The sequence below is a fragment of the Hyperoodon ampullatus genome, assembly GCF_949752795.1.
Source record: "Hyperoodon ampullatus genome assembly, chromosome: 2".
NCBI lineage: Eukaryota > Metazoa > Chordata > Mammalia > Artiodactyla > Ziphiidae > Hyperoodon > Hyperoodon ampullatus.
In genome coordinates, this window is record NC_136915.1 from 40,933,880 (window position 1) to 40,957,738 (window position 23,859).

At 34.2% G+C, this 23,859-nt stretch overlaps 1 protein-coding gene across 4 annotated transcripts in view; it reads right to left on the reverse strand.

Moving 5' to 3' along the window:
- The window catches only part of SPATA6 (spermatogenesis associated 6), a gene marked incomplete at its 5' end in the record, with an annotated part of 155,871 nt that overhangs the window by 32,818 nt on the left and 99,194 nt on the right, over nt 1–23,859 (reverse strand). For 3 of the 4 annotated variants that reach the window (XM_079698371.1, XM_079698369.1, XM_079698368.1), the window contains 2 exons: nt 16,929–17,028; nt 20,817–21,001. In XM_079698371.1, the coding sequence (XP_079554497.1) occupies nt 16,929–17,028; nt 20,817–21,001 (285 nt within the window). The remainder of the gene's footprint in view (nt 1–16,928; nt 17,029–20,816; nt 21,002–23,859) is intronic. The other variant, XM_079698370.1, reaches the window with a different exon arrangement.

Sequence of the window (23,859 nt, forward strand, 5' to 3'; positions counted from 1 at the left end):
AAATAAATAAATAAATATTTTTTTAAAAAAATGACGTGTTCAAAGTAGCAACAATATGACCGATAAGTTTACCAAAACAATAGAATGATAGCTTGAAAGTGCTGAAAGAAAATAACTGCCAACTTAGAATTCCATAACCAGAAAAAAGTATCTTCCATAAACTGAGTTAAAATAAACTTTCAAACAAAAGAAAAAACAAAACAATAAACCTGGGAGAATTCATCTGCAATAATGAATTGCAGGCTAAAGGAAATACTAGAATTCAATAATGAATTGCATGCTAAAGGAAATAACTAGAGTATTATGAAAGAGGAAGCCTGGAGATGCAGTGCAGAATGAAGAGCCACAAAATGGTAAAATATGATTACATCTAAATGAGCATCACTTATATAATATATAATGATGCAATATGATGCTTAAAACATACAAACAATAAAAACAGGATAATAATAGTATGTTAAGTGAGGAGGGAAATAAAATTAATATGTTCATTTATATTCAACTTTTAAAAAATACTTGTTTTAATCTTTAATGTAACCATCAAAAGAATAAAAAAAGAAAGTAGCACAAGTTAATGTGGTAGAAAATTAAATAATACATGCTCAAGCCAAAAGGGGGCAAAATAGAAGGAAATACAGAATATAGAATGGGTAGAATGAATAGAAAACAGTAGATTTATATCCAAATATATCAGTAGGTATGTTTAATATGAACAGACTAAATACTACAGTTAAAACACAATGATTGCCACATTGTATAAAAATGTCAATATATGCTATTTAAAAAATCCCCTTAAATATCAACAGAAAGGTTCAAAGTGTAAGAATGAAAATATATATTTTCATTCCTCTAAAACACTAAGCATATAAAGCTATTTTAGCTATAGCAATATCAAATAAAGCAGACCTAAAGAAACATTATTACTAGAAATAAAGACATTAAATAAATACTATAATTCCATTTATATGCATCTAATCACATAGCTACAAAATATACAAAGCTGAAATTGTTAGAACAGGGAAATTAAAACAGGCAAATTATATTGGGAGATTTTAAAGAAGTGTCTCTCAGTATCTGATAGAATTGGCAGACAAGAAAAAGTCAGTAAGGATAAAGAAAAACTGGACCACATTAGCAAATGTGACCTAGTTGTCAAGCACACTAAACTCAACAAAAACAGATATCATGTGTTTTTTTCTTGAGTGCACTTGGAATAAAAAATGACCATATCTGGCATAAATAAGGTCTCAAAACTTTCAGAAGACTGAAAAATCAAGTGTTCTCAAGACACAGCAGAATAAAGAAAATAATTTTTTTAAAAAGAAAAAATAAAATTCCCCCACCCAAAGAATGTTTGGAAATCTACCAATACACTTTAAAATAACCCAAAGGTAAAAGAAAAATTACAATGGAAATTAGAAATAGTAGTGAAAATATGACACTAGTTAGAAAGAAATCTATAGTCTTAAATACATGTACACATTAGGAGAAAGCTTAAATTTAATGATGTGAATAGTCACCAAAAGTTTTTAAGAGAAAGATCAGCAAATTAATTCCAAAGAAAGGAGAAGAAAGGAAATTATATAGACCAAAAATTAATAATGTAGGAAAAATACATACAATAGAGAAATAAAACCAAAAGTTGGTTTTTCAGGGGAAAAAAAGTAATAAATTCCTTTGTGAGACTAATAATAATCTCCCTTTTATTACCATCATAGAGAAGTGATTAAAAAAAAAAGAGCAAACATTTATTAAACACTTTCTATATGCCAGTGTCATTCTAAGTATGTTACATACACTAATTCTACTAATACAAGAAGCCTATCAGGAAACTGTTAACAGAGGAGTAATTTGTTGAACAAACTGGTTCCAGACAGAGCCTTCATAAAACAGCACACAGCTGGTATGTAGTAGCAACTCAGTTCATCTCAGCTAAACTTACTAATCAACTTCAAACTATTAAAATTTAAACCATACTATTCCCTGGCAAATCACATATGCTATCCTTCCTGATTTATTCTTTCATTATACTATTTTGGCATATTTATATAAAAATCAGTACTTTTAAAAATAATTGGAAGATCTGGCAACATTGTGCCTGAATACCTATATGGCAACACTTAACTAGGGCTGAGTAGTGGCTTTCTCCTCCAGAGAGGTCACAGACTACTTTCTCTATTGGTCACAGTACTCAACACCTACCCTAACTTTTGAATGCATCTGACTTTATGACTTCCTGGATTTCAGGATAAAGTCTATGCTTCCTATTCTGTTTTTTCCACGATTTGGCCCAACAAGAACTTTCTGCTTTAACTGGATTATACCTAACAATTTCCAGAATGAGTTTTATATAAAAACATGAATTTCTAGAGAGTATAGGCTTATAGGACTAAGCCACCTTCTCTTTATTTCTGTCAAAAGGCACCAGAAACTGGGGTTCAGATGTGATAGCAAAAGGACTGGGGTCTTTGTTGAAATATTAGATTTTGTTGAATTAAGTCAACAAAATGCTGAGTGCTTTCTCCTCATTCAACTGGGTTTTATTTTCAATAGGATCTTTTGTGATCACTGACTTCCATTAGCTTGTTTGAGGTCGGTTCTCTTCATTTATAAATAATTGGCAAACTATGTTTTACACTTCTCTGTACTAATCAAATATTTAATGATTTTTGAAGGACTTTTTCAATGTCCCAGAAGAGGCTCATATTTAAATTCTTTGTGAAATAAAAATACTTTTTTTACTTTTAAAAATTCTTTGTGACATAATGTAAAAAAACCTAGTGTTTATATTTAATAAGGTCTACCTTTTCCTGTGAGTATCCTTCAATAGGACCAACGTGGACTTTGGTCTGACCTGTGTCTAGGGAGTGTGTTTCAGTGTACGGCTCACAATGTGTGTCTCTGGTATGTTACTGTTTGTTTCTGAACATGGATCTTGTTTTCACATGTTTAGGTTTAGGCATATTATTAGGCTTATATGTATCAGATTGTACTTTGTGGGTTTATCTCTGTAGAGCTTAGTGGTTAAGTTCAAAGAGCATTAATCTGGATTCAAATCTTGGCTCCAACCAACCTAAGTAGCCATATGACCTTATATAGAAGTCACAACTTTTCTGAGGCTCAGTTCCTCATCTTTAAAATAGTACTTCTTAATAGTACGTACTTTGTAAGATTATTGTGAGGATAAAATGGAATAATAAATACATGCATAGTGGCTGGACTATAGTGAATGTTTAATAAAGTTATTATTCCTATATAATCAATTTCAGTTTTTCTCTGGAAGAACAATAACATTTCCTACTTATGTTTTTTATTCTTATACTTAATCGTATACTGTGCCACACTGTTTTAACCTTTCATATTCATTTTTTAGTTTATAAAATAATCATTGGATTATACAAGTTCCTTATGGAAAATGTGATTTCATGAAAATATCACCAGTGCTTTGCATAGCACAAGGCAGAGAGCATGTAGATATTAGATGAAAAAAGTTCAATATATACTTAATGAAAGAACATAGGCAAAAAAAAAAAGACTAATTTAAAGAGTTTGTGTTCAGGCTGCTCTTAATGTAAAACTATTTAAGATACAGAGATTTAGTGTCCAGTGTAAGCCAACATGAGCCACCTTACTGCCTTCCATTTGAGAAAGGCAGGTCAGGGACAAAACAAATTAAGGTAATTAAAAGAAGTGATGTGACACATGGAGGCTAAACAATAAACTACTTAATAACCAAGATATCAGTGAAGAAATCAAAGAGGAAATAAAAAAAATACCTAGAAACAAATGACAATGAAAACACGATGACCGAAAAACCTATGGGATGCAGCAAAAGCAGTTCTAAGAGGGAAGTTTATAGCAATACAATCCTACCTTAAGAAACAGGAAACATCTCAAATAAACAACCTAACCTTGGACCTAAAGCAATTAGAGAAAGAAGAACAAAAAAACCCCAAAGTTAGCAGAAGGAAAGAAATCATGAAGATCAGATCAGAAATAAATGAAAAAAAATGAAGGGAACGATAGCAAAGATCAATAAAACTAAAAGCTGGTTCTTTGAGAAGATAAACAAAATTGATATACCATTAGCCAGACTCATCAAGAAAAAAAGGGAGAAACTCAAATCAATAGAATTAGAAATGAAAAAGGAGAAGTAACAACTGACACTGCAGAAATAAAAAGGATCATGAGAGATTACTACAAGCAACTCTACGCCAATAAAATGGACAACCTGGAAGAAATGGACAAATTCTTAGAAATGCACAACCTGCCAAGACTGAACCAGGAAGAAATAGAAAATTTGAACAGACCAATCACAAGAACTGAAATTGAAACTGTGATTAAAAATCTTCCAACAAGCAAAAGCCCAGGACCAGATGGCTTCACAGGCGAATTCTATCAAATATTTAGAGAAGAGCTAACACCTATCCTTCTCAAACTCTTCCAAAATATAGCAGAGGGAGGAACACTCCCAAATTCATTCTACGAGGCCACCATCACCCTGATACCAAAACCAGACAAAGATGCCTCAAAGAAAGAAAACTAAAGGCCAATATCACTGATGAACATAGATGCAAAAATCCTCAACAAAATACTAGCAAACAGAATCCAACAGCACATTAAAAGGATCATACACCATGATCAGTGGGATTTATTCCAGGAATGCAAGGATTCTTCAATATATGCAAATCAATCAACGTGATCCACCATATTAACAAATTGAAGGAGAAAAACCATATGATCATCTCAATAGATGCAGAGAAAGCTTTCAACAAAATTCAACACCCATTTATGATAAAAACCCTGCAGGAAGTAGGCATAGAGGGAACGTTCCTCAACATAATAAAGGCCATATATGACAAACCCACAGCCGACATCGTCCTCAATGATGAAAAACTGAAACCATTTCCACTAAGATCAGGAAGAAGACAAGGTTGCCCACTCTCACCACTATTATTCAACATAGTTTTGGAAGTTTTAGCCACAGCAATCAGAGAAGAAAAAATAAAAGGAATCCAAATCAGAAAAGAAGAAGTAAAGCTGTCACTGTTTGCAGATGACATGATACTATACATAGAGAATCCCAAAGATGCTACCAGAAAACTACTAGAGCTTATTAATGAATTTGGTAAAGTAGCAGGATACTTAATGCACAGAAATGTCTGGCATTTCTATACACTAATGATGAAAAATCTGAAAGTGAAATTAAGAAAACACTCCCAATTACCATTGCAACAAAAACAATAAAATATCTAGGAATAAACCTACCTAAGGAGACAAAACACCTGTATGCAGAAAATTATAAGACACTGATGAAAGAAATTAAAGATGATATAAATAGAGTGATATACCATGTTCTTGGATTGGAAGAATCAACATTGTGAAAATTATTCTACTACCCAAAAGAATCTACAGACTCAATGCAATCCCTATCAAACTACCACTGGCATTTTTCAAAGAACTGGAACAAAAAATTTCACAATTTGTATGGAAACACAAAAGACCACGAAGAGCCAAAGCAATCTTGAAAACGAAAAATGGAGCTGGAGGAATCATGCTCCCTGCCTTCAGACTATACTACAAAGCTACAGTAATCAAGACAGTATGGTACTGGCACAAAAACAGAAATATAGATCAATGGAACAGGATAGAAAGCCCAGAGATAAACCCACACACATATGGTCACCTTATCTTTGATAAAGGAGTCAAGAATATACAGTGGAGAAAAGACAGCCTCTTCAAAAAGTGGTGCTGGGAAAACTGGAAAGGTACATGTAAAAGAATGAAATTAGAACACTCCCTAACACCATACACAAAAATAAACTCAAAATAGATTAAAGACCTAAATGTAAGGCCAGACACTATCAAACTCTTAGAGGAAAACATAGGCAGAACACTCTATGACATAAATCACAGCAAGATCCTTTTTGATCCACCTCCTAGAGAAATGGAAATAAAAACAAAAATAAACACATGGGACCTAAGGAAAGTTAAAAGCTTTTGGACAGCAAAGGAAACCATAAACAAGACAAAAAGACAACCCTCAGAATGGGAGAAAATATTTGCAAATGAAGCAACTGACAAAGGATTAATCTCCAAGATATATAAGCAGCTCATGCAGCTCAATAGAAAACAAACAACCCAATCCAAAAATGGGCAGCAGACCAAAATAGACCTTTCTCCAAAGAAGATATACAGATTGCCAACAAACACATGAAAGAATGCTCAACATCATTAATCATTAGAGAAATGAAAATCAAAACTACAATGAGATATCATCTTTCACCGGTCAGAATGGCCATCATCAAAAAATCTAGAAACAATAAATGCTGGAAAGGGTGTGGAGAAAAGGAAACACTCTTTCACTGTTGGTGGGAATGTAAATTGATACAGCCACTATGGAGAACAGTATGGAGGTTTCTTAAAAAACTAAAAATAGAATTACCATAAAACCCAGTAATCCCACTACTGGGCATATACCTGAGAAGACCATAATTCAAAAACAGTCATGTACCAAAATGTTCATTGCAGCTCTATTTACAATAGCCAGGATATGGAAGCAACCTAAGTGTCCATCAACAGATGAATGGATAAAGACGTGGCATATATATACAATGGAATATTACTCAGCCATAAAAAGAAATGAAATTGAGTTATTTGTAGTGAGGTGGTTGGACCTAGAGTCTGTCATACAGAGTGAAGTCAGTCAGAAAGAGAAAAACAAATACCGCATGCTAACAAATATATATGGAATCTAAGAAAAAAAAAAAGGTCATGAAGAACCTAGGGGTAAGAGGAATAAAGACACAGACCTACTAGAGAATGGGCTTGAGGATATGGGGAAGGGTAAGGGTAAGGGTAAGGGTAAGCTGTGACAAAGTTAGAGAGTGGAATGTACATATATACACTACCAAACGTAAAAGAGATAGCTAGTGGGAAGCAGCCGCATAGCACAGGGAGATCAGCTCAGTGGTTTTTGACCACCTAGAGGGGTGGGATAGGGAGGGTGGGAGGGAGGGAGACGCAAGAGGGAAGAGATTTGGGAACTTATGTATATGTATAACTGATTCACTTTGTTATAAAGCAGAAACTAACACAGTGTTGTAAAGCAATTATACTCCAATAAAGATGTTAAAAAAAAAAAAGAAGTGATGTGAATGTCTTTAACTTCTGAGTAGTAGGGGGTTGTTTGTGTGTATGTGTGTACATGTATACTTATATATATATATATATATATATATATATATATATATATATATATATATATATTTAAGGCATTAGAAAGCTGCTTAAACAACAGTACTAGTGATGCCAAGATTCCTGAGGGAAGAGGTGAGTTAATAGGCTGCAGCTGTTATTTTCCTGGGGGCATTTGTGGATTCTGAGAATAGAACAAAATGTTGAGAATCTATGCTTTGTCCCAGGTCCACTGCCAGAGGACAAATAAACCAGCAGTGTTTTGGCAGTCTTACTATGCTAGATGGACAAAATTAAAAATCTGAGGGGCCAAAACCCAATGAGACACGATGGGTGCAAAACTGAGATGATGGGTCCCTCAAGACACTCGCAGAATGTCTGAAACTATGCAGGGTGAAGGGTGATGGGACAAAAAAAAGCTCAGCAAAAGCCTCTGAAAAGCAGAAGGGATTTTCAGCTGTCTTGCCTGAGAAGGTGAGAGTCATAAATAGTACCTATGAGAAGGAAGGGGCCTAGAACCACACCAACTCTCAGGTAAAAGCCCAAAGGGCTGAAAATTAAGAACTCGATAGTTTTTTTTTTTTTTTTTTTTTTTTTTAATATTTAGGACTTAGAGAAAAGCTGCAAAGATAGAGTTCCTGTACACAGGAACTTCATCCTTCACGCAGCTTCTCTTAATGTTAACATCTCATATAACCACAGTAAATTTTGCAAAAACCAAGAAATTAACATTGGTACAATACTATTACCTAAACTTCAGACTTTATTTGGATTTCCCCAGTTTTTCCAATAATGTAGTTTTTCTGTTCCGGGATCCAATACAGGATAACATGTTGCATTTAGTCATCATTTCGCCTTAGTCTTCTCTAATCTGTGACAAGTTTCTGTTCTCCGTGTTTCTCATGATCTTGACATTTTCGTCAGGTATTTTGTAAAAAATTTCTCAATTTGGTTTTGTCTGATGTATTTTCATGTTTAGACTAAGGTTATGGGTTTGGGGGAACCATATGACACAGATGTGCCCTTCACATCCCCTGATATCAAAGGATACATGCTATCAACATGAGTTATCACTAGTGATGTTAATCTTGATCACTTTGATAATAAGGTGGTGTCATTTGCCAGATTTCTCCACCTAAATTACTATTTCTTTTTTCCATGCTCTATTCTTAGACATAAATCAAGTCCAGCCCACACTCAAGAGGAGAAGAGTTAAGCTCTATCTCCTGGAGTGGGCAATATCAACAATTATTATTTAGGATTCTTCTGTAAGGAAGATTGGTCCATTCTCACCATTAGTCATTCATTGTTTCACTTACATCAGTGTGGACTCATGGATATTTATTTTATTGTTTGGATTATAATTGATACTAATGCTGTTTATTTCATTGCTCAAATTATTCCAGAAATGGTCACTGGGGCTCATTCAGGTTATTCCTGTGTACTTTATTTTTTTGAAATTTATTTTTTATACAGCAGGTTCTTATTAGTTATCTATTTTATGCATTAGTGTATAGATGCCAATCCCAATCTCCCAATTCATCACCCCCGCCCCACTTTCCCCTCTTGGTGTCCATACGGTTGTTCTCTACATCTATGTCTCTATTTTGATATGCCCCTATTCCTCTCACCTTTCTTGAACAATTCCTCACTTTCCACACTACAAGATGTTCTATGCTAATCTGTTTTCCCTGCTCCACCCTGAGAATTAGCTATTGCTCCAAGAAAAAAGCCCTGGTAACTTTCATAGAAAATAGGTATTTAGAAATATGTGATAGGTATTAGATCTGGGAGCTGGGTGTCCTTGTTGTTATTGGGTTGTCACTCCTTCTAGGCCCTTTCAGAGGGCAAAGACAGGAAATATGTGTGTATATTAACCCACGTATATTCATATATCTATATCTCTGAATTAACCTATCTGTATATATTAAAATAAACACGAATTAAAACTGTCATCTCGGGCTTCCCTGGTGGCGCAGTGGTTGGGAGTCCGCCTGCCGATGCAGGGGACACGGGTTCGTGCCCCGGTCTGGGAGGATCCCACATGCCGCGGAGCGGCTGGGCCCGTGAGCCATGGCTGCTGAGCCTGCGCGTCCGGAGCCTGTGCTCCGCAATGGGAGAGGCCACAACAGTGAGAGGCCCATGTACCGCAAAAAAAAACAAACAAACAAAAAAAAAAACAAAAAACAAAAAAAAACTGTCATCTCAGACTCTAATCCAACTTCCCACGGTTCATTCTAGCTTTTTCCCATCCTGTTTCTTTATAACTTCTTTTTTCTGACAATAAGAAACCTGGTTGTTTTATCCACAATTTATTTACTTATTTATCCAACTCTCATATACATGTATTTTCAGAATTGTTAATCCATATCCCTGTGTGAAACACATTTATCTACTAGAGCAGGGGTTGGCAAACAGCTCCCAGGGCAATTCTGGCCCTTTGCCTGTTTTGGTATGGCTGATAGCTGAGAGTTATTTTTACATTTTTAAATGACTGGGGGGAAAAACAGAATATTTCATGAAAATTACATGAAATTCACATTTTAGTGCACATGGATAAAGTTTTATTGAAACACAGTCGTGCTCATTTGTTTATGTGTTGTCTATGACTGCTTTCGTGCCATATCAACAGAACTGAGTAGTTGTGACAGGGACCCTATGGCACACAGACACAGAAAATATTTACTATCTGGCTCCTTCCAGAAAAAGTTTGGTGATCCCTAAACAAGAATATAGTGATCATGTAGTTCTTTTTGGCTTTAGTGTTACAGTATCCAGCCAAAATACCATATTCCAAAGTAACTTAGATAAGCTAATTTAAAGATAAGTCTTGTATTTTTAATACTGCTAGTTTATTATAATCTACATTAAATCTTCAGAAGACCCAACATCACACTTTTAATTTTTAATACAATAAATTTAACTCTTTCTAATGTACATTTTTCTAGGAGTTTTGACAAATGCATAAAATTATATATCAGTCACACCAGTATAGCAGGCAGCTCCTGTACCCTAAAAATTCTCCTGTGAGGATGGTTTCTTTGTAGTCGACAGCTTCTACTTCTGCTAACTTGCTATTTTAACAATGTCATATAAATAAAATCATACAATGTGTAGCTTTGGGGTTCTGGCTTCTTTCATTTAGCAAACTAAATTTAAGATTCATCATGTTGTAGCATACATTAATAGCTCATTCTTTTTTATTGCTGAATTATATTCGATTGAATGGCTATACCATAGTTTGTTCACCATTCACAATTAAAGTGCATCTTGTTTGCTTCTAGTTTTTGGTAATGATGAATAAAGTTTCTATAAACATTCATGTACAGGTTTCTGTGTGAAGATATGCTTTCAATTCACTTGGATAAACAGCTAAGAAAAGGACTGCTGGGTCATATAAGTGTATGTTTAAACTATACAAAACTACCTTCAAATTGTCCTCAAAAGTGGTTGTACCTCTGAGCATTCCCACCAGCATTGAATGAGAATTCTTTTTGTTCCATATCCTTGATAGCATTTGCTACTGCAAGTTTTGCAGGGTTTCTTTACGGCGCTGGGGTCAGGGGATGTTTCTGTTTAACAAATTCTAATATGTGTGTAGTGCATCTCAGGTAGTTTTAATTTGCATTTCTGTAACGACTATTGAGCATCTTTTCATATATTAATTGGATAAAAATGTTCAGATCATGTGCCCATTTTTAATTGGGTTATTTATTTTCTTATTGTTGAGTCTGAAGAGTTGTTTTTATATATTTTAATTATGGATATAAGTCCTTAATTATATATGTGATTTGCAAATATTTTCATTCAGACAAGGGCTCGTCTTTCTATCCTCTTAACAGTGTCTTTCACAGAGCAAAAGTTTTTAATTTCAATAAAGTTTATCAATAATTTTGCTTTTCGTTTATGGATCATGTGTTTGGTGTCATATCTAAAGTCATTGCTAAATATAAATTAAATGGATTTTCTACTAGGTTCTAGGTCTAGGATATATTTTGAATTATGTGTCAAGGAGTTTTTTTTTTCGTTTATCAACAACCATGTGTTAAAAAGACAACAAATGCAAAGACTCCATTTAATTGACTTTGTACTTTTGTCAAAAATCAATATTTGTGTGGGTCTATTTCCAGAGTATCTCTCCTATTCCTTGATATCTGTGTCTATAATTTAGTCAATACTACAGTCTTCATTGCTATGCTTTACAGTAAGTCTTAAAATTAGGTAGTGGGTCCTCCAACTTTGTTCTTTTCAGAACTGTTTTGGTTTTTCAAGTTCCTGTGCTTTTCTATACATCCTAGAATCAGCTTGTCAACATCTATTTAAAAGCTTGACGGAGTTTTATGATTTCATTGAATCTAGAGTTCAAACTGGGGAAAATTGACATCTTAATTTGGAGTCCTCCTATCCATGAATATGGTATATCTCTGTTTAGTTCTATCTTCTTTGATTTCTTTCAATGGTGTTTTGTAGTTCTCAGAATGCAGATCCTGCATTAGGTATAATACTGTTAGAATTATACCTAAGCACTTCAATTTCTGGTGCTATTGTAAACTGTATGGGTTTTCTAAATTAAAATTCCAATTGTTCATTGCTGGTATACAGGAAATATTACTTTCTTTGTATTTTGTGACATTGCTAAACTCACTTATTAGGAGCTTTTAGGTTGTTTGGAATTTTCTACATAGATAACCATATCCTTTGCAAATACAATTTTATTTCTTCCCTTCTAACCTTTATGTCTTTTATTTATTTTTCTTGCCTGTCTGCAATATCTAAGACTCCCAGTATGATGTTAAAGGAATGGTGAGAGAGGGCATGCTTGCCTTGCTTCTGAGCTGAGGGGGAAAGTATTTAGTCTTTCACCATTAAGTATAATGTTAGCTGTAGGTTTTTCAAAGATGGTCTTTATTAGGTTAACGAAGTATCCTTCTACCTCAACTTTACTAAGAGTGTTTATCATGAATAGAATTGAATTTTGTTGGATACTTTTTCTGCCTATTGAAATGACACTGAGAACAAATATGTATTTAATCTGTTAATAGGAGGAATTTACATTACATTTCTGGAATAAGCCCACATGATTAGGATGTATTTTCATTTTTATATACTGCTGGTTCTAATTTGCTAATATGTTGTTAGGGATTTTTACATATATGTTCATGAAGGATTTTGGTCTGTATTTTTCTTTTCTTGTAATGTCATTGTCTGGTTTTGGCATCAGAAGAAATGTTGATATCATAAGATGACCTGGGGAGTATTCTTTCTTCTATTTTCAGGAATGTGTAAAACTGGCATTATGTTTTCCTTAAAGGTTTGGTAGAATTCACTAGAGAAAGCCTCTGGGCTAAGGGTTTTCTTTTATGGAAGATTCCTAACTTTAAATTAAATTTCTTTAATAGATATACAACCATTGCAATTATCTATTTCTTTGTGAGTTAGCCTTGGTAGTTTATGTCTTTCAAGATGTTCTTGAAAGTTATGTCTTTCAAGAAGTTTCAAATAGTTTCAACAGCAATGTAAGCGGAGCAGAAGACAGGATTAGCAAACTAGAGGACATTTCAAAAGAAAGTATATAAACTAGAAAGAGAGAGAGAAAAAAAAAGAATTAAAAACATCAAAATAAGCATAAGATACATATGATATACAGTCTAAAGACCCTATATAAATGTAATTGGAAATTCCAGAGGGACAGTAAATAGATATTCGGGCAGAAGCAATGTTTAAAGAAAGAATGAACAGGTTTTCCAAAACTGATGAAAGATATCAACCTAAAAGTTTAAGAAGCTCTGCAAACTTAACGTAGAATTGATCCAAGAAAATTACATCTAGGTATATCACAGTATGATTACTAAACACAAAGTTGAGCAAATCTTAATTGCAACAGAGGGGGGAAACCCCACATTACTGTAAAGGAATGACAGCTGAGTTTTCGACTGACACAAATGAATGGCTTCTTTAAAGTGCCCAAGGAGGGAATTCCCTGGCGGTGCAGTGGTTAGGACTCCACTTTCACTGCTTTCACTGCCGAGGGCACAGGTTCAATCCCTGGTCAGAAAACTAAGATCCCATAAGCCATGTGGTGTGGCCAAAAAAAAGTGCCAAAGGAAATAACCACCAACCTAGAAATTTATAACTTTATATCTAGTAAAACCACCCTACATAGAAGTAAAACAATGATGTTTTCAAACAAACAAAACTGGAATTCAAAGCCAGGGTAATAACATGAAAGAAAGTACTAAAGGGAGTTTTTTGGGCAGGAGGAAGATGACTCAAAAATCCAAATGGGAATATGGAATTGCAGGAAAGGATGAAGAATAATAGAAAGGGTAAATATGTGATTAAAATGAATAAACATTACTATGCAAACAAAATTAATTTGTTGTGTGTTTTATATATGTAGAATCAAAATTCATGATAATAGATGTTCAAAAGAAGAGGTGGGGGCTTCCCTGGTGGCGCAGTGGTTGAGAGTCCACCTGCCGATGCAGGGGACACGGGTTGGTGTCCCCGTCCGGGAAGATCCCACATGCCGCGGAGCGGCTGGGCCCGTGAGCCATGGCCACTGAGCCTATGCGTCCAGAGTCTGTGCTCCACAATGGGAGAGGCCACAACAGTGAGAGCCCCATGTACGGCAAAAAAAAAAGAAAAAGAAGAGGTGGGTTAAAAAAAAGAGTTAAATGTTTTTAGGTCCCAACATTACTGGGGAGGTCAACAAAGAAATAATTTGTTATATATGCAAGTTGAAATCTCTAGGGAAATGAATAACAGAATAGTAAAAAAATGAATAACGAGTTAATAAAAAGGAAATGGATAATTAAAAAGTTACTAATCCAAATAAAAGCTGCATCAATCTACATAAAAATTCTAGATTTTCATTATTGGAAAAAAATCTCATGTGCTATTCACAAGATACGCACTTTAAATATATTGATAAAAAGCAAAGGATGGAAATATATACACCATGCATATACTAGGGAAAAGAAAGCTGCTATAACTATACAACTAGTAGACAAAACATACTTTGAAACAAGAAATATTACTAGAAACAAAAAGGGAACCTTTACATAAGGGGTTTGTATCGTAGTCTGAAATCTGTATCCAACTAACAATTTGGCTTCAAAATACATAAAATAAAATTAACAGAACTAGAAAGAAAAAGAGACATATTCACAATCATAAAACTTGAAACTTTCGTGAAATTTGACACCTACCTACCGCTATACAGAAAAAAATAATTCCAACAAAAAGCCTTTAGAAGAAAACATATGATAGAATCTTGAACTAGACTGATGGAAGAAATTTTCACATATTGAGGTATGGGGAATCATTCTGGCTTGTACATCATTTGGCTTAAACTTTATGCTAACTAGAGCAAGCAGTCTTATGGTCTGTCAAACGTACATTGTACAATTGTTTTAACTAAAAACAACAACAACAACAACAAACAACAAAAATGCACTTTGCACTTACCAGACTGTTTAGAATATCCACTTGGAAGATAGGGATAAATGTGGACCCTTTCTATGACACTAATGCTAGTACTCCTTCGAAGATGCGGTTCCCTTCTCAGACACTGTGGTCATGCTGACTCGCTGTGTATGTGCTAATCAGTCTCTTTGGAAACTTTGAAGGACTGTACCCCTGTCATGTCTGATGTTTGTTCTTTGTTCTGACAAGATATGAAACTGCGGTTCAGGCATCCAAAATGGAGCCAGTTGGTCACTGTGGATGTGGTTTCAGACATGTTCCTGCATCACTAAGACCTTGAAATTTTCTGAACTGTATCAAACTCAAGGATACCACCAGCAGTTCTCAAAACAACATCTGCAGCAGCAGCCAGCTGCAACCTTAAGTTCTCAACGTCTCCCCCTGTGACTATACAGCCATTTCAGACCCTAACCAATCCTTACTTAACTCATCTATCTAACTGTAACTCTGCGGTTTTTGCTGATATAAGCCTCCTCCACTTTGTAGTCTGGCAGAACACAATTCAAGTGCTTCTCTTTCACAATTCAAGTGTCCTCGGCTATAGTCCTCAGTCTGGCTCTAATAAAACTCTTTTCTATTCCTATTTTGGATTGTTTATTATTTCTGTTGACAAGACAAAAATTGTAAAAATGCTAATAAAAAGATAAATTTGATTCATTGTACTTAAGAACTTCTTTTCATCAAAAGATACCATTAAGAGAATGAAAAGGCAAGGCACAGAGTGGAAAAAGAAAACTGCAAAACATATACCTGACATATCAAAAATCAATATGGAACTTTAGCAAAACAAAAAAGAGACAACTTGGTACAAAAATGGGCAAATAACTTGAACAAGTACTCACAAAAGCGAATATCCAAATAGCCAATAAACATATGTACTAGTCATCAGGAAACAGCAAATTAAAACCATTATGTTATAAAACTACTTCTCACTAACAAAATGCCAGAATTAAAATACACACACACACACACACACACACACACAACCTATAGTAGTAGTGAGGACAAATTGAACTCACACACGCTGGTAGGGGGAGTGTGAACTGTTAAAATCACTTGGAAAAGTCTTTGGTGGTATCTAGTAAAGCTTAATGTTTACACACTCTGTGAGCAATTCCACTGATAGGGACATACCCAAATAAAATGTATACAATGTTACCCAGGGATACATAAGCTGTTCATAGCAGTTCTAAAATAGCTCAAACCAGAAACAACCCAAATGTCCATAAATAGAGGAATGCATAAATCAATGGCAGTATTTTCACACAATGAAGTACCATGCAGCAGCAAGAGTGCACAACTATATAACAAGATGTCTGTATTGCAAAAATGTCTGAATTGAAAAAACAAAATGAAATAACTAAGAAAAAAAGGGAAAAGACATGGTTGGATGTCATTTGTATAAAGATCAAAAATATGCAATACTAATCTTGCTATTAGAAGTTAGGATAATGTTAACCCTGGGAGTGACAGTCACTGGGACTATCTATATTACACTTTGAAAACAAATTTAATTTAAAATCAATATGCATACAGAAATTTTCAACAGTACAAACTGATGTCAATGTCACATAATCCAGTTATATCCCCAGGACTAAGCTTGGTGTCCAACATGACTCATGATAAACAATTGTTTTTAAATTAATGACTGAAACAAGAAATCAAACACAAAAAGAATAATATACTGTAATTATTTCCCAGCTGTTGTTCATATATATGTTTATTTGCCTTATGTCAGAAAGTATTCTCATACTCATCTTCTCTAATATTAAAACTGATAAACCTGACCTCTTCTTTTCCTCTTTTAAGTTTTAATTAACATAAAAATCAGCTGGGAAACTTCTCCAAAATACATATGTCTCATCCCATCTCTCGTTCTACCATTTAATCAAATCTGTTTGCAGGAAATGGAATTGCTTTATTCTGGGCCACAAAACAAGGGTTCCCATATTTTGAAGGCTGTGAAAAAATTATCATAAAGTCACTAGCTACTGACTCTTTATGAGATAGTTATCACTAACATTTTTTATAGTTCACATGATCTGTGTCAAACATTTTGCATAATGACAGGTCAAGCAGGAAGTTAGATACATTGCCTTTAGCAAAACCACTGACTTCCATTAAATGGAGGTTGTACCTTTTCTATTCCTTCCCAGTGATTAAACTTTGCGAGTTTTAAGCATTTTGGGTGGTTTTCATGCCTAATTATAAAAAGCCTTCAAAAGAAAAATTTAGAAACTAACATATAAATGTCTCTGATGAGCCTGATGTGATTTCAAGACATTCTTTACCCGGTCATGGATCTCATCACAGTTTGAAGTTGAACACCAATCAGAATGGAATCTGTAGACATAAAAAACAAAGGTGACTTGTAGCTAGAGGGAGAGAAAAGTAAATCTTTCCAAATACCAGACAAAGAAAGTTATTTTTTCTTATCTCTATGTGATAACATAAAAAGATTAAAATAACATATTTTCTTTCTTTGACTGAGGACGAGAGGCAGATATAAAATCAGGTACTAATTCTCAACTGTAGTATTAAGTCCTCACAATATGTTCAATTAACAGTCTTAATAATACAGTTTGACATGATTTGGGGAGAGCATATCTATATATATGACCAATTTAACAATTTCCATATATAATTCTTTAGAGGTTTATCTTTAAATAAAGATATAAATTTTTATATTAGAGCAATAACTCCACCTATAGTGCCTTTAAAATTAGTTCTTATTCTCCAGTCTTGGAATTAAACATGTCAAAGAAGAAGGAAAGAAACTATTCCTCTTTCTCATGCCCTTCTCAAACTCAAAACTGGCACTTGTATAATTAAGCTACTTTATTTGTTTTATACAAGTAATAATGAAAATTTCCACATCCATCTGATTATAATGCATCTACATGACATATTCTTGATAATTCCTTTATAAAGGAATGAGTACTAAAATGTTAATAGGTTGCTTAAAACTTTCTATCTCCCAGTTTGTTCTTACAAAGTTATAATTTTATGTGTTTACACAAAGTATAAACTGCTAAGCAGGATAAATGATTTACATAATATGTTTTAAAGAATGCAATCAGTAATGGATGATCAACTATATATAAATTTTATCTCCTGCATTTGTAATAGGAAGTGTTGCTGCATTTATGGAAATATATTGGCAGACCTTGCTATTTGGTACATATGTAACACATCTTGAAAATCAGAGACCCAAATATGCAGCTCCAAGAGGATCTCTTCAATGATACTATGAGAGGATCCACTAGTCTGTGCTGTGGTACAAGAAATGATTACCTAGCAATCTAACTCCATTTACAAAAAGCAAAACCTTTAGCATGATTAAAAAGAATATCAGCTCCTTTTAAATTAGATTTTCTATTATTTCTTAGTCTGATTTTAGTAATAACTCTACAAGCTAATATAAATTATAAGTCATAATATTAATATTTATACTTTAAGGAGAAAACTGCTTCTGAAATGTAACACTTATAATGAAAATTGAAACCCTTGTGTGGTGTGCTAACCCTACTGGAGATATTCTTTAAATAGGCTTAAAGCAAAAAGGACTTTCACTACAAATAAGTTCATTTGCTTAGAGTCACTGATAAAGTTTTCAAAAGTCTGTTTATTCATATACATGATTAAGGAGTCCGCTTTTTACAGCAATCTTAGAGGAAAACTTATTTAATTTTAATGAATATTTACCTAGATAAACTAGAGCTGTATGTTCTGTCATATTCCCAATTTTGCCTGGGACATGAAATCTACATTTACATCAGTTTAAATTGTTTATTGATTCCAATGGATTGCATAAACATAGTATATTTCTCAGTGACCTAAAAGCCAGATCAGAGAATGTCTTACATTTAAAGATGTGGTACTGAGTGTGCTACAAAGAACAAAATGTTTTTGTTCCTAGTAATGTCTTAAAGACATATTGTTTGACATATTTTACTTTATTCTATAGACTAGATCTAGATCTTTTTTAGAAAATACACTCAAAGTAGAGGTGTTCTACGTTAGTGAAAGTAAAAAAGTTTATTTACCCTGGAAAGTACCCCAATAAAATTTTATTAACTTATTTAGATGTATTCAAACTAAATTGCCATTATATTCTTTTATTTTAAAAGTACCTCAGATTTCCTCAAGTCATAAGTAAAATATGTAATGTTTAATATTTGAATCACTGACAGATATCCTTCTGGCAAAGAAATTATTTATCTATATCTACTATCCAACATCAAAATAAATGTGTAAATGCTGTTACCTAATCTAAACCATCCCCTGCATTGAAATATGAAAAAGGGACAGTTGACTTTAGATATCCTCAATAAAGAATTTTTGAAAATAGCCTCAGTGAAGAATTTATCAACCTGGCTTCAAAAGCTGGGACAATTATATACAAGGATAAAATAACACAAGACTAAAATTGATATTTTACTATAGTAGTAGACAACTGGAGAGTTCTGCAAAATATGCAAAAGGTAGAAAAATAAATCAATATTTATAAAAACATATCCAAGGAGATACAGGTAAAAAAAAATTCTTGAAAACCTACAGTTATGGCAAAGAATCTAATCAAGAAAACCACAAGTGCTTAATTCTAAAAGTAGGGAAAAAGAGTGTAGCACCAACTGAATATCTGAACATCTGAGCAGACATGGAAATCAAAGAAAGTCCCTGATAACTGAGATGCAAGTTACCAGACTTCAGTAGAAAAACCTCTCTTCAAGAGCTTCTCTTGAACTTTTAAAGCCTATAGATACATATATTTATATTAAATTTTTAAAATTAAATTTATATAATTAAATAAGTAACTTTAAATAAATTAAATTTATTTAATTAAATAAATAATTTTTAAAATAAAATAAATTTATATTAAATTTATATTAAATTATTTATATTTATTTATTTAAAGCCTACAGACATATATCTCCCTATGTAAATATCCAGATGTATCTATCTATGTATCTATGTATGTATCTATCTATCTATGTATCTATCTATCTACCTACCTACCTACCTACCTACCTATCTGAACTTGACCTCCATAGGCATAATTCTAATACACTTGAAGCAACATTCATCAAAATTCCCTATCTCAGGATGAGGGTCTCTAGCATACCTTCATATACCCATTTCGAATGCTTACAGGGCTAATGAGGAAACAGATAAATCTATCTGTTCAAGACAGAGATGTTTTAATACAGTTTCCAAACTGATATACTCTTGTTTGAATCATCAGTTTTGAGATGAACTTTTGATAGACTCTCTACAGCTAATTTAAACTTTCTTATTTATGCCTGGTAGCGCTAAGTATGCTGCAGGAATTTAGTGTGCTACTTTAGCTTTTTGATACCATTTGTAAAGATAGGTTTTATTTCTATGTGTTGAAGGCATATCTCTTAGGTTTTCAAATTTCTATAAAATTTCTTAAATACCCAGGGTGGGGTTTTTGGTTTTGTTTTTTAATTTATGACAACTCTTGTTTTTATGTTACTGTGAGGGAGGCAAGGAATTTCCAATTTGGATTCAACAACAACAAAAACAGATGAAGAGGAATTATTTCTTTCACATTCAAATTATAACAAGTGTCTAACTTTGTTTGCCAAAGCATTTTTAGAGGGAGAACTAGAATCTTTACATAAGGTTAAGAAAGATAGCCTATTAAGATTCTCTTGGCAAGTTGGGGGTAGATAATTTGAGGAAACTAGGCGCATGTACCAATAATATATAGTATCATCATTATCACTAAAAGGAAAATATAACCTATGCTATTTTTATACATAAGCCATGACTATAATATTAAATCTCTATGAATCCACTAAAAACAAACTATCATATTCTCTATGTTTTACTTTGGGAACTACAACATTTAATTAGGGTTAAAGTGACCCTAATTAATAAACTCACTAATAATTAATAAACTCACTTTGAGAGAACTGGGCTGGGGAGGAGTATCTAACATTGTATAATATTCAATATGTTCTAAACAAAAACAATTTAAAGTAAGTCTCTTAAAATCAGATTATCCCTTTACAAATAATCACATCACATACATAATTACTGCCGGCTCTTTTCTAATGATGATTATTCAAAAATTTAGTACAGAAATAGAGACCAAGCATTACCTTTCCCTGAGAGAAGCACGATTTAACACAGGGCTTGGAGAATGCTTCGGCATTGCAGAGGGTGCTGAATGAACGAGTAAGGTCCTGGATGAATGCTGGGGCTTGCTACATGACCTTGAACTCAAATAGTCATCACATCTTTCCAAAGAGTCATTGAAGTCTCTCCCATGAGGTGTTCTGATGACCTGTTTAAAAATTTTTTATATATATACATACATATATATATATATATACACATACACACACACAGGATATATATAGTGACATTATACACACACAAACACCCTTTGTAAAAGTAAAAAAATCAAATATAATGCCACAGCTATATTTGAAGGTAAATTTCAGAATGTAGCAATCATTACTACCACTATATGACTAGACATTAAATACATATGATTATTCATTCCACATGTCCAAAATCTACAGAACTTTATCAATTCCAATGGCTTTTGAGTAGGAATAGGGTAAAGGTAGGGATGTATATATAAAACAAAGGACAAATACACATGAACTAATGATAGTCTAGTTTATCTATGAGGCCAAACAGAACAGAATTCTAGTCCTTATACTCATTCATTGCTTCATAATAAATCAGGGTAGATAAATGAATAAATTCCTACCCTTGTAGAACTTATATTCTAGTAAAATTTACATTCTAGTAAGGAGAGAGAGATTTAAAAACACACACCTGGGGTCTGTCATACAGAGTGAAGTAAGTCAGAAAGAGAAAAACAAATACCGTATGCTAACACATATATATGGAATCTAAAAAAAAAACAAAACCAAAAAACATGGTTCTGAAGAACCTAGGGGCAGGACAGGAATAAAGACGCAGAAGTAGAGAATGGACTTGAGGACACGGGGAGGGGGAAGGGTAAGTTGGGACGAAGTGAGAGAGTGGCATGGACATCTATACACTACCAAATGTAAAATAGATAGCTAGTGGGAAGCAGTTGCATAGCACAGGGAGATCAGCTCAGTGCTTTGTGACCACATAGAGGGGTGGGATAGGGAGGGTGGGAGGGTGATGCAAGAGGGAGGAGATATGGTGATATATGTATATGTATAGCTGATTCACTTTGTTATAAAGCAGAAACTAACACACCGTTGTAAAGCAATTATACTCCAATAAAGATGTTAAAACACACACACACACACACACACACACACACACCTGCCCGCCCAAAATAGATAGGTAAAATATACAGTATATCGAAGGAGGTAAATACCATGGGAAGAAAATAAAGGAGATAAGAAGTGCTGCTGGGTGGAGTGGCAGGGGTATGTAGGGTAGGAGCTGTGATTTTAAATACAGTAGTCAATTGGGACCTCACAGAGAAGACTGTCCTAGTAAAGATCTAGGGAGTAAAGGCCTGAAGACCCTAGTGAAGACCATAAGACCTAGTGAAGACCAGGGGGACATTTGTGAGAAGAACATTCCAGAAAGAGAGAAAAATAAACACAAAGACCCTGTGGATGGGGTAGGGTGCATGCCTGATAGTTAGAAATAGCAAGGAAGCCAACAGGGCTAGACAGAATAGTAGGAAATAAAGTAAAAAGGTAAATTTTAAGGATTTAGCCTTCTATTCTAAACAGAGGAAAAATAAGCTCTTTTTATTTTTTTGTAAATAGGATCTCCTCGGCTACTGTGTCGAGAACAGTCTATAGTGGGGACAAGGGCAGAGGCAAGGAAATCAGTTAAGAAACTATACAACAAAGTATGGAAAGAATGCTGCCTTGATTCTGAGTGATAGCAGTGGAAGCAAAAAGTGATCAGATTCAGAAGTCATCTGGAAGATACAGCCAACAGGATTTGCACAGACTGACTATCAATGATAACATCAAAGTTTTCTGGTGAAATCAACTGGAAGAGTTGAGTTTGTATGAATTAGCTATACCTTTCCAACTGGACAGGTGGAAGAGTAAGATATTAGGAGTCTGGTTTTGGACATGTTGAGCTTCACACATCTATTAATCATCCAAACTATTAGAGCAGAGGTTCAGGAGAAGAGTCCAGGATACACATACAAGCTGGTAATTTCCAGAGTCTAAATGGCATTTAAAAGTATGGCACTAGGTGATATAACCAAGGAAGTGAGCATAAATAGGAAACATCTGAAAACTGAGACCTGGGAAGACTCCATTGTTTAGAGGCTGGGAAGATGAGAAGGAAACAAACTGAGGAATGGCCAGGGAAGAAGTGGAAGAAAAAGGAGAATGTGTTATTCTGGAAGTCAATTAAATAATGTATTTCAAGGAAGAGGAGTAACTAGCTTGGTCAAGTACTGCTGACAGGTCAAGGCAGAAAAGGCTAGGAATGAAATTCTGGATTTTAGCAGCAGGGGGATCATAAATAATATTAATAAGAGTAGCTTTGGTGGGGGCTTCCCTGGTGGCGCAGTGGTTAAGAGTCCGCCTGCCAATTCAGAGGACACGAGTTTGAGCCCTGGTCCAGGAAGAGACCATATGCCGCAGAGCAACTAAGCCCATGTGCCACAACTACTGAGCATGTGAGCCACAAATACTAAGCCTGTGTGCCACAATTACCAAAGCTCATGCGCCTAGAGCCCATGCTCTGCAACAAGAGAAGCCACCGCAATGAGAAGCCCATGCACCAGAGCGAAGAGTAGCCCCCGTTCGCCGCAACTAGAGAAACCCCGTGTGCAGCAACAAAGACCCAACACAGCCAAAAATAAATAAAAATAATTTTTAAAAAAGAGTAGCTGTGGTGCAATGCCGGGAGTGACAATCTGGAGTTAAGTTCAAGAGAGAATGAGAGAGACCTAAATGTAAGGCCAGACACTATCAAACTCTTAGAGGAAAATATAGGCAGAACGCTCTATGACATAAATCATAGCAAGATCCTTTTTGACCCACCTCCTAGAGAAATGGAATAAAAACAAAAATAAACAAATGGGACATAATGAAACTTAAAAGCTTTTGCACAGCAAAGGAAACCATAAACAAGACAAAAAGACAACCCTCAGAATGGGAAAAAATATTTGCAAATGAAGCAACTGATAAAGGATTAATCTCTAAAATT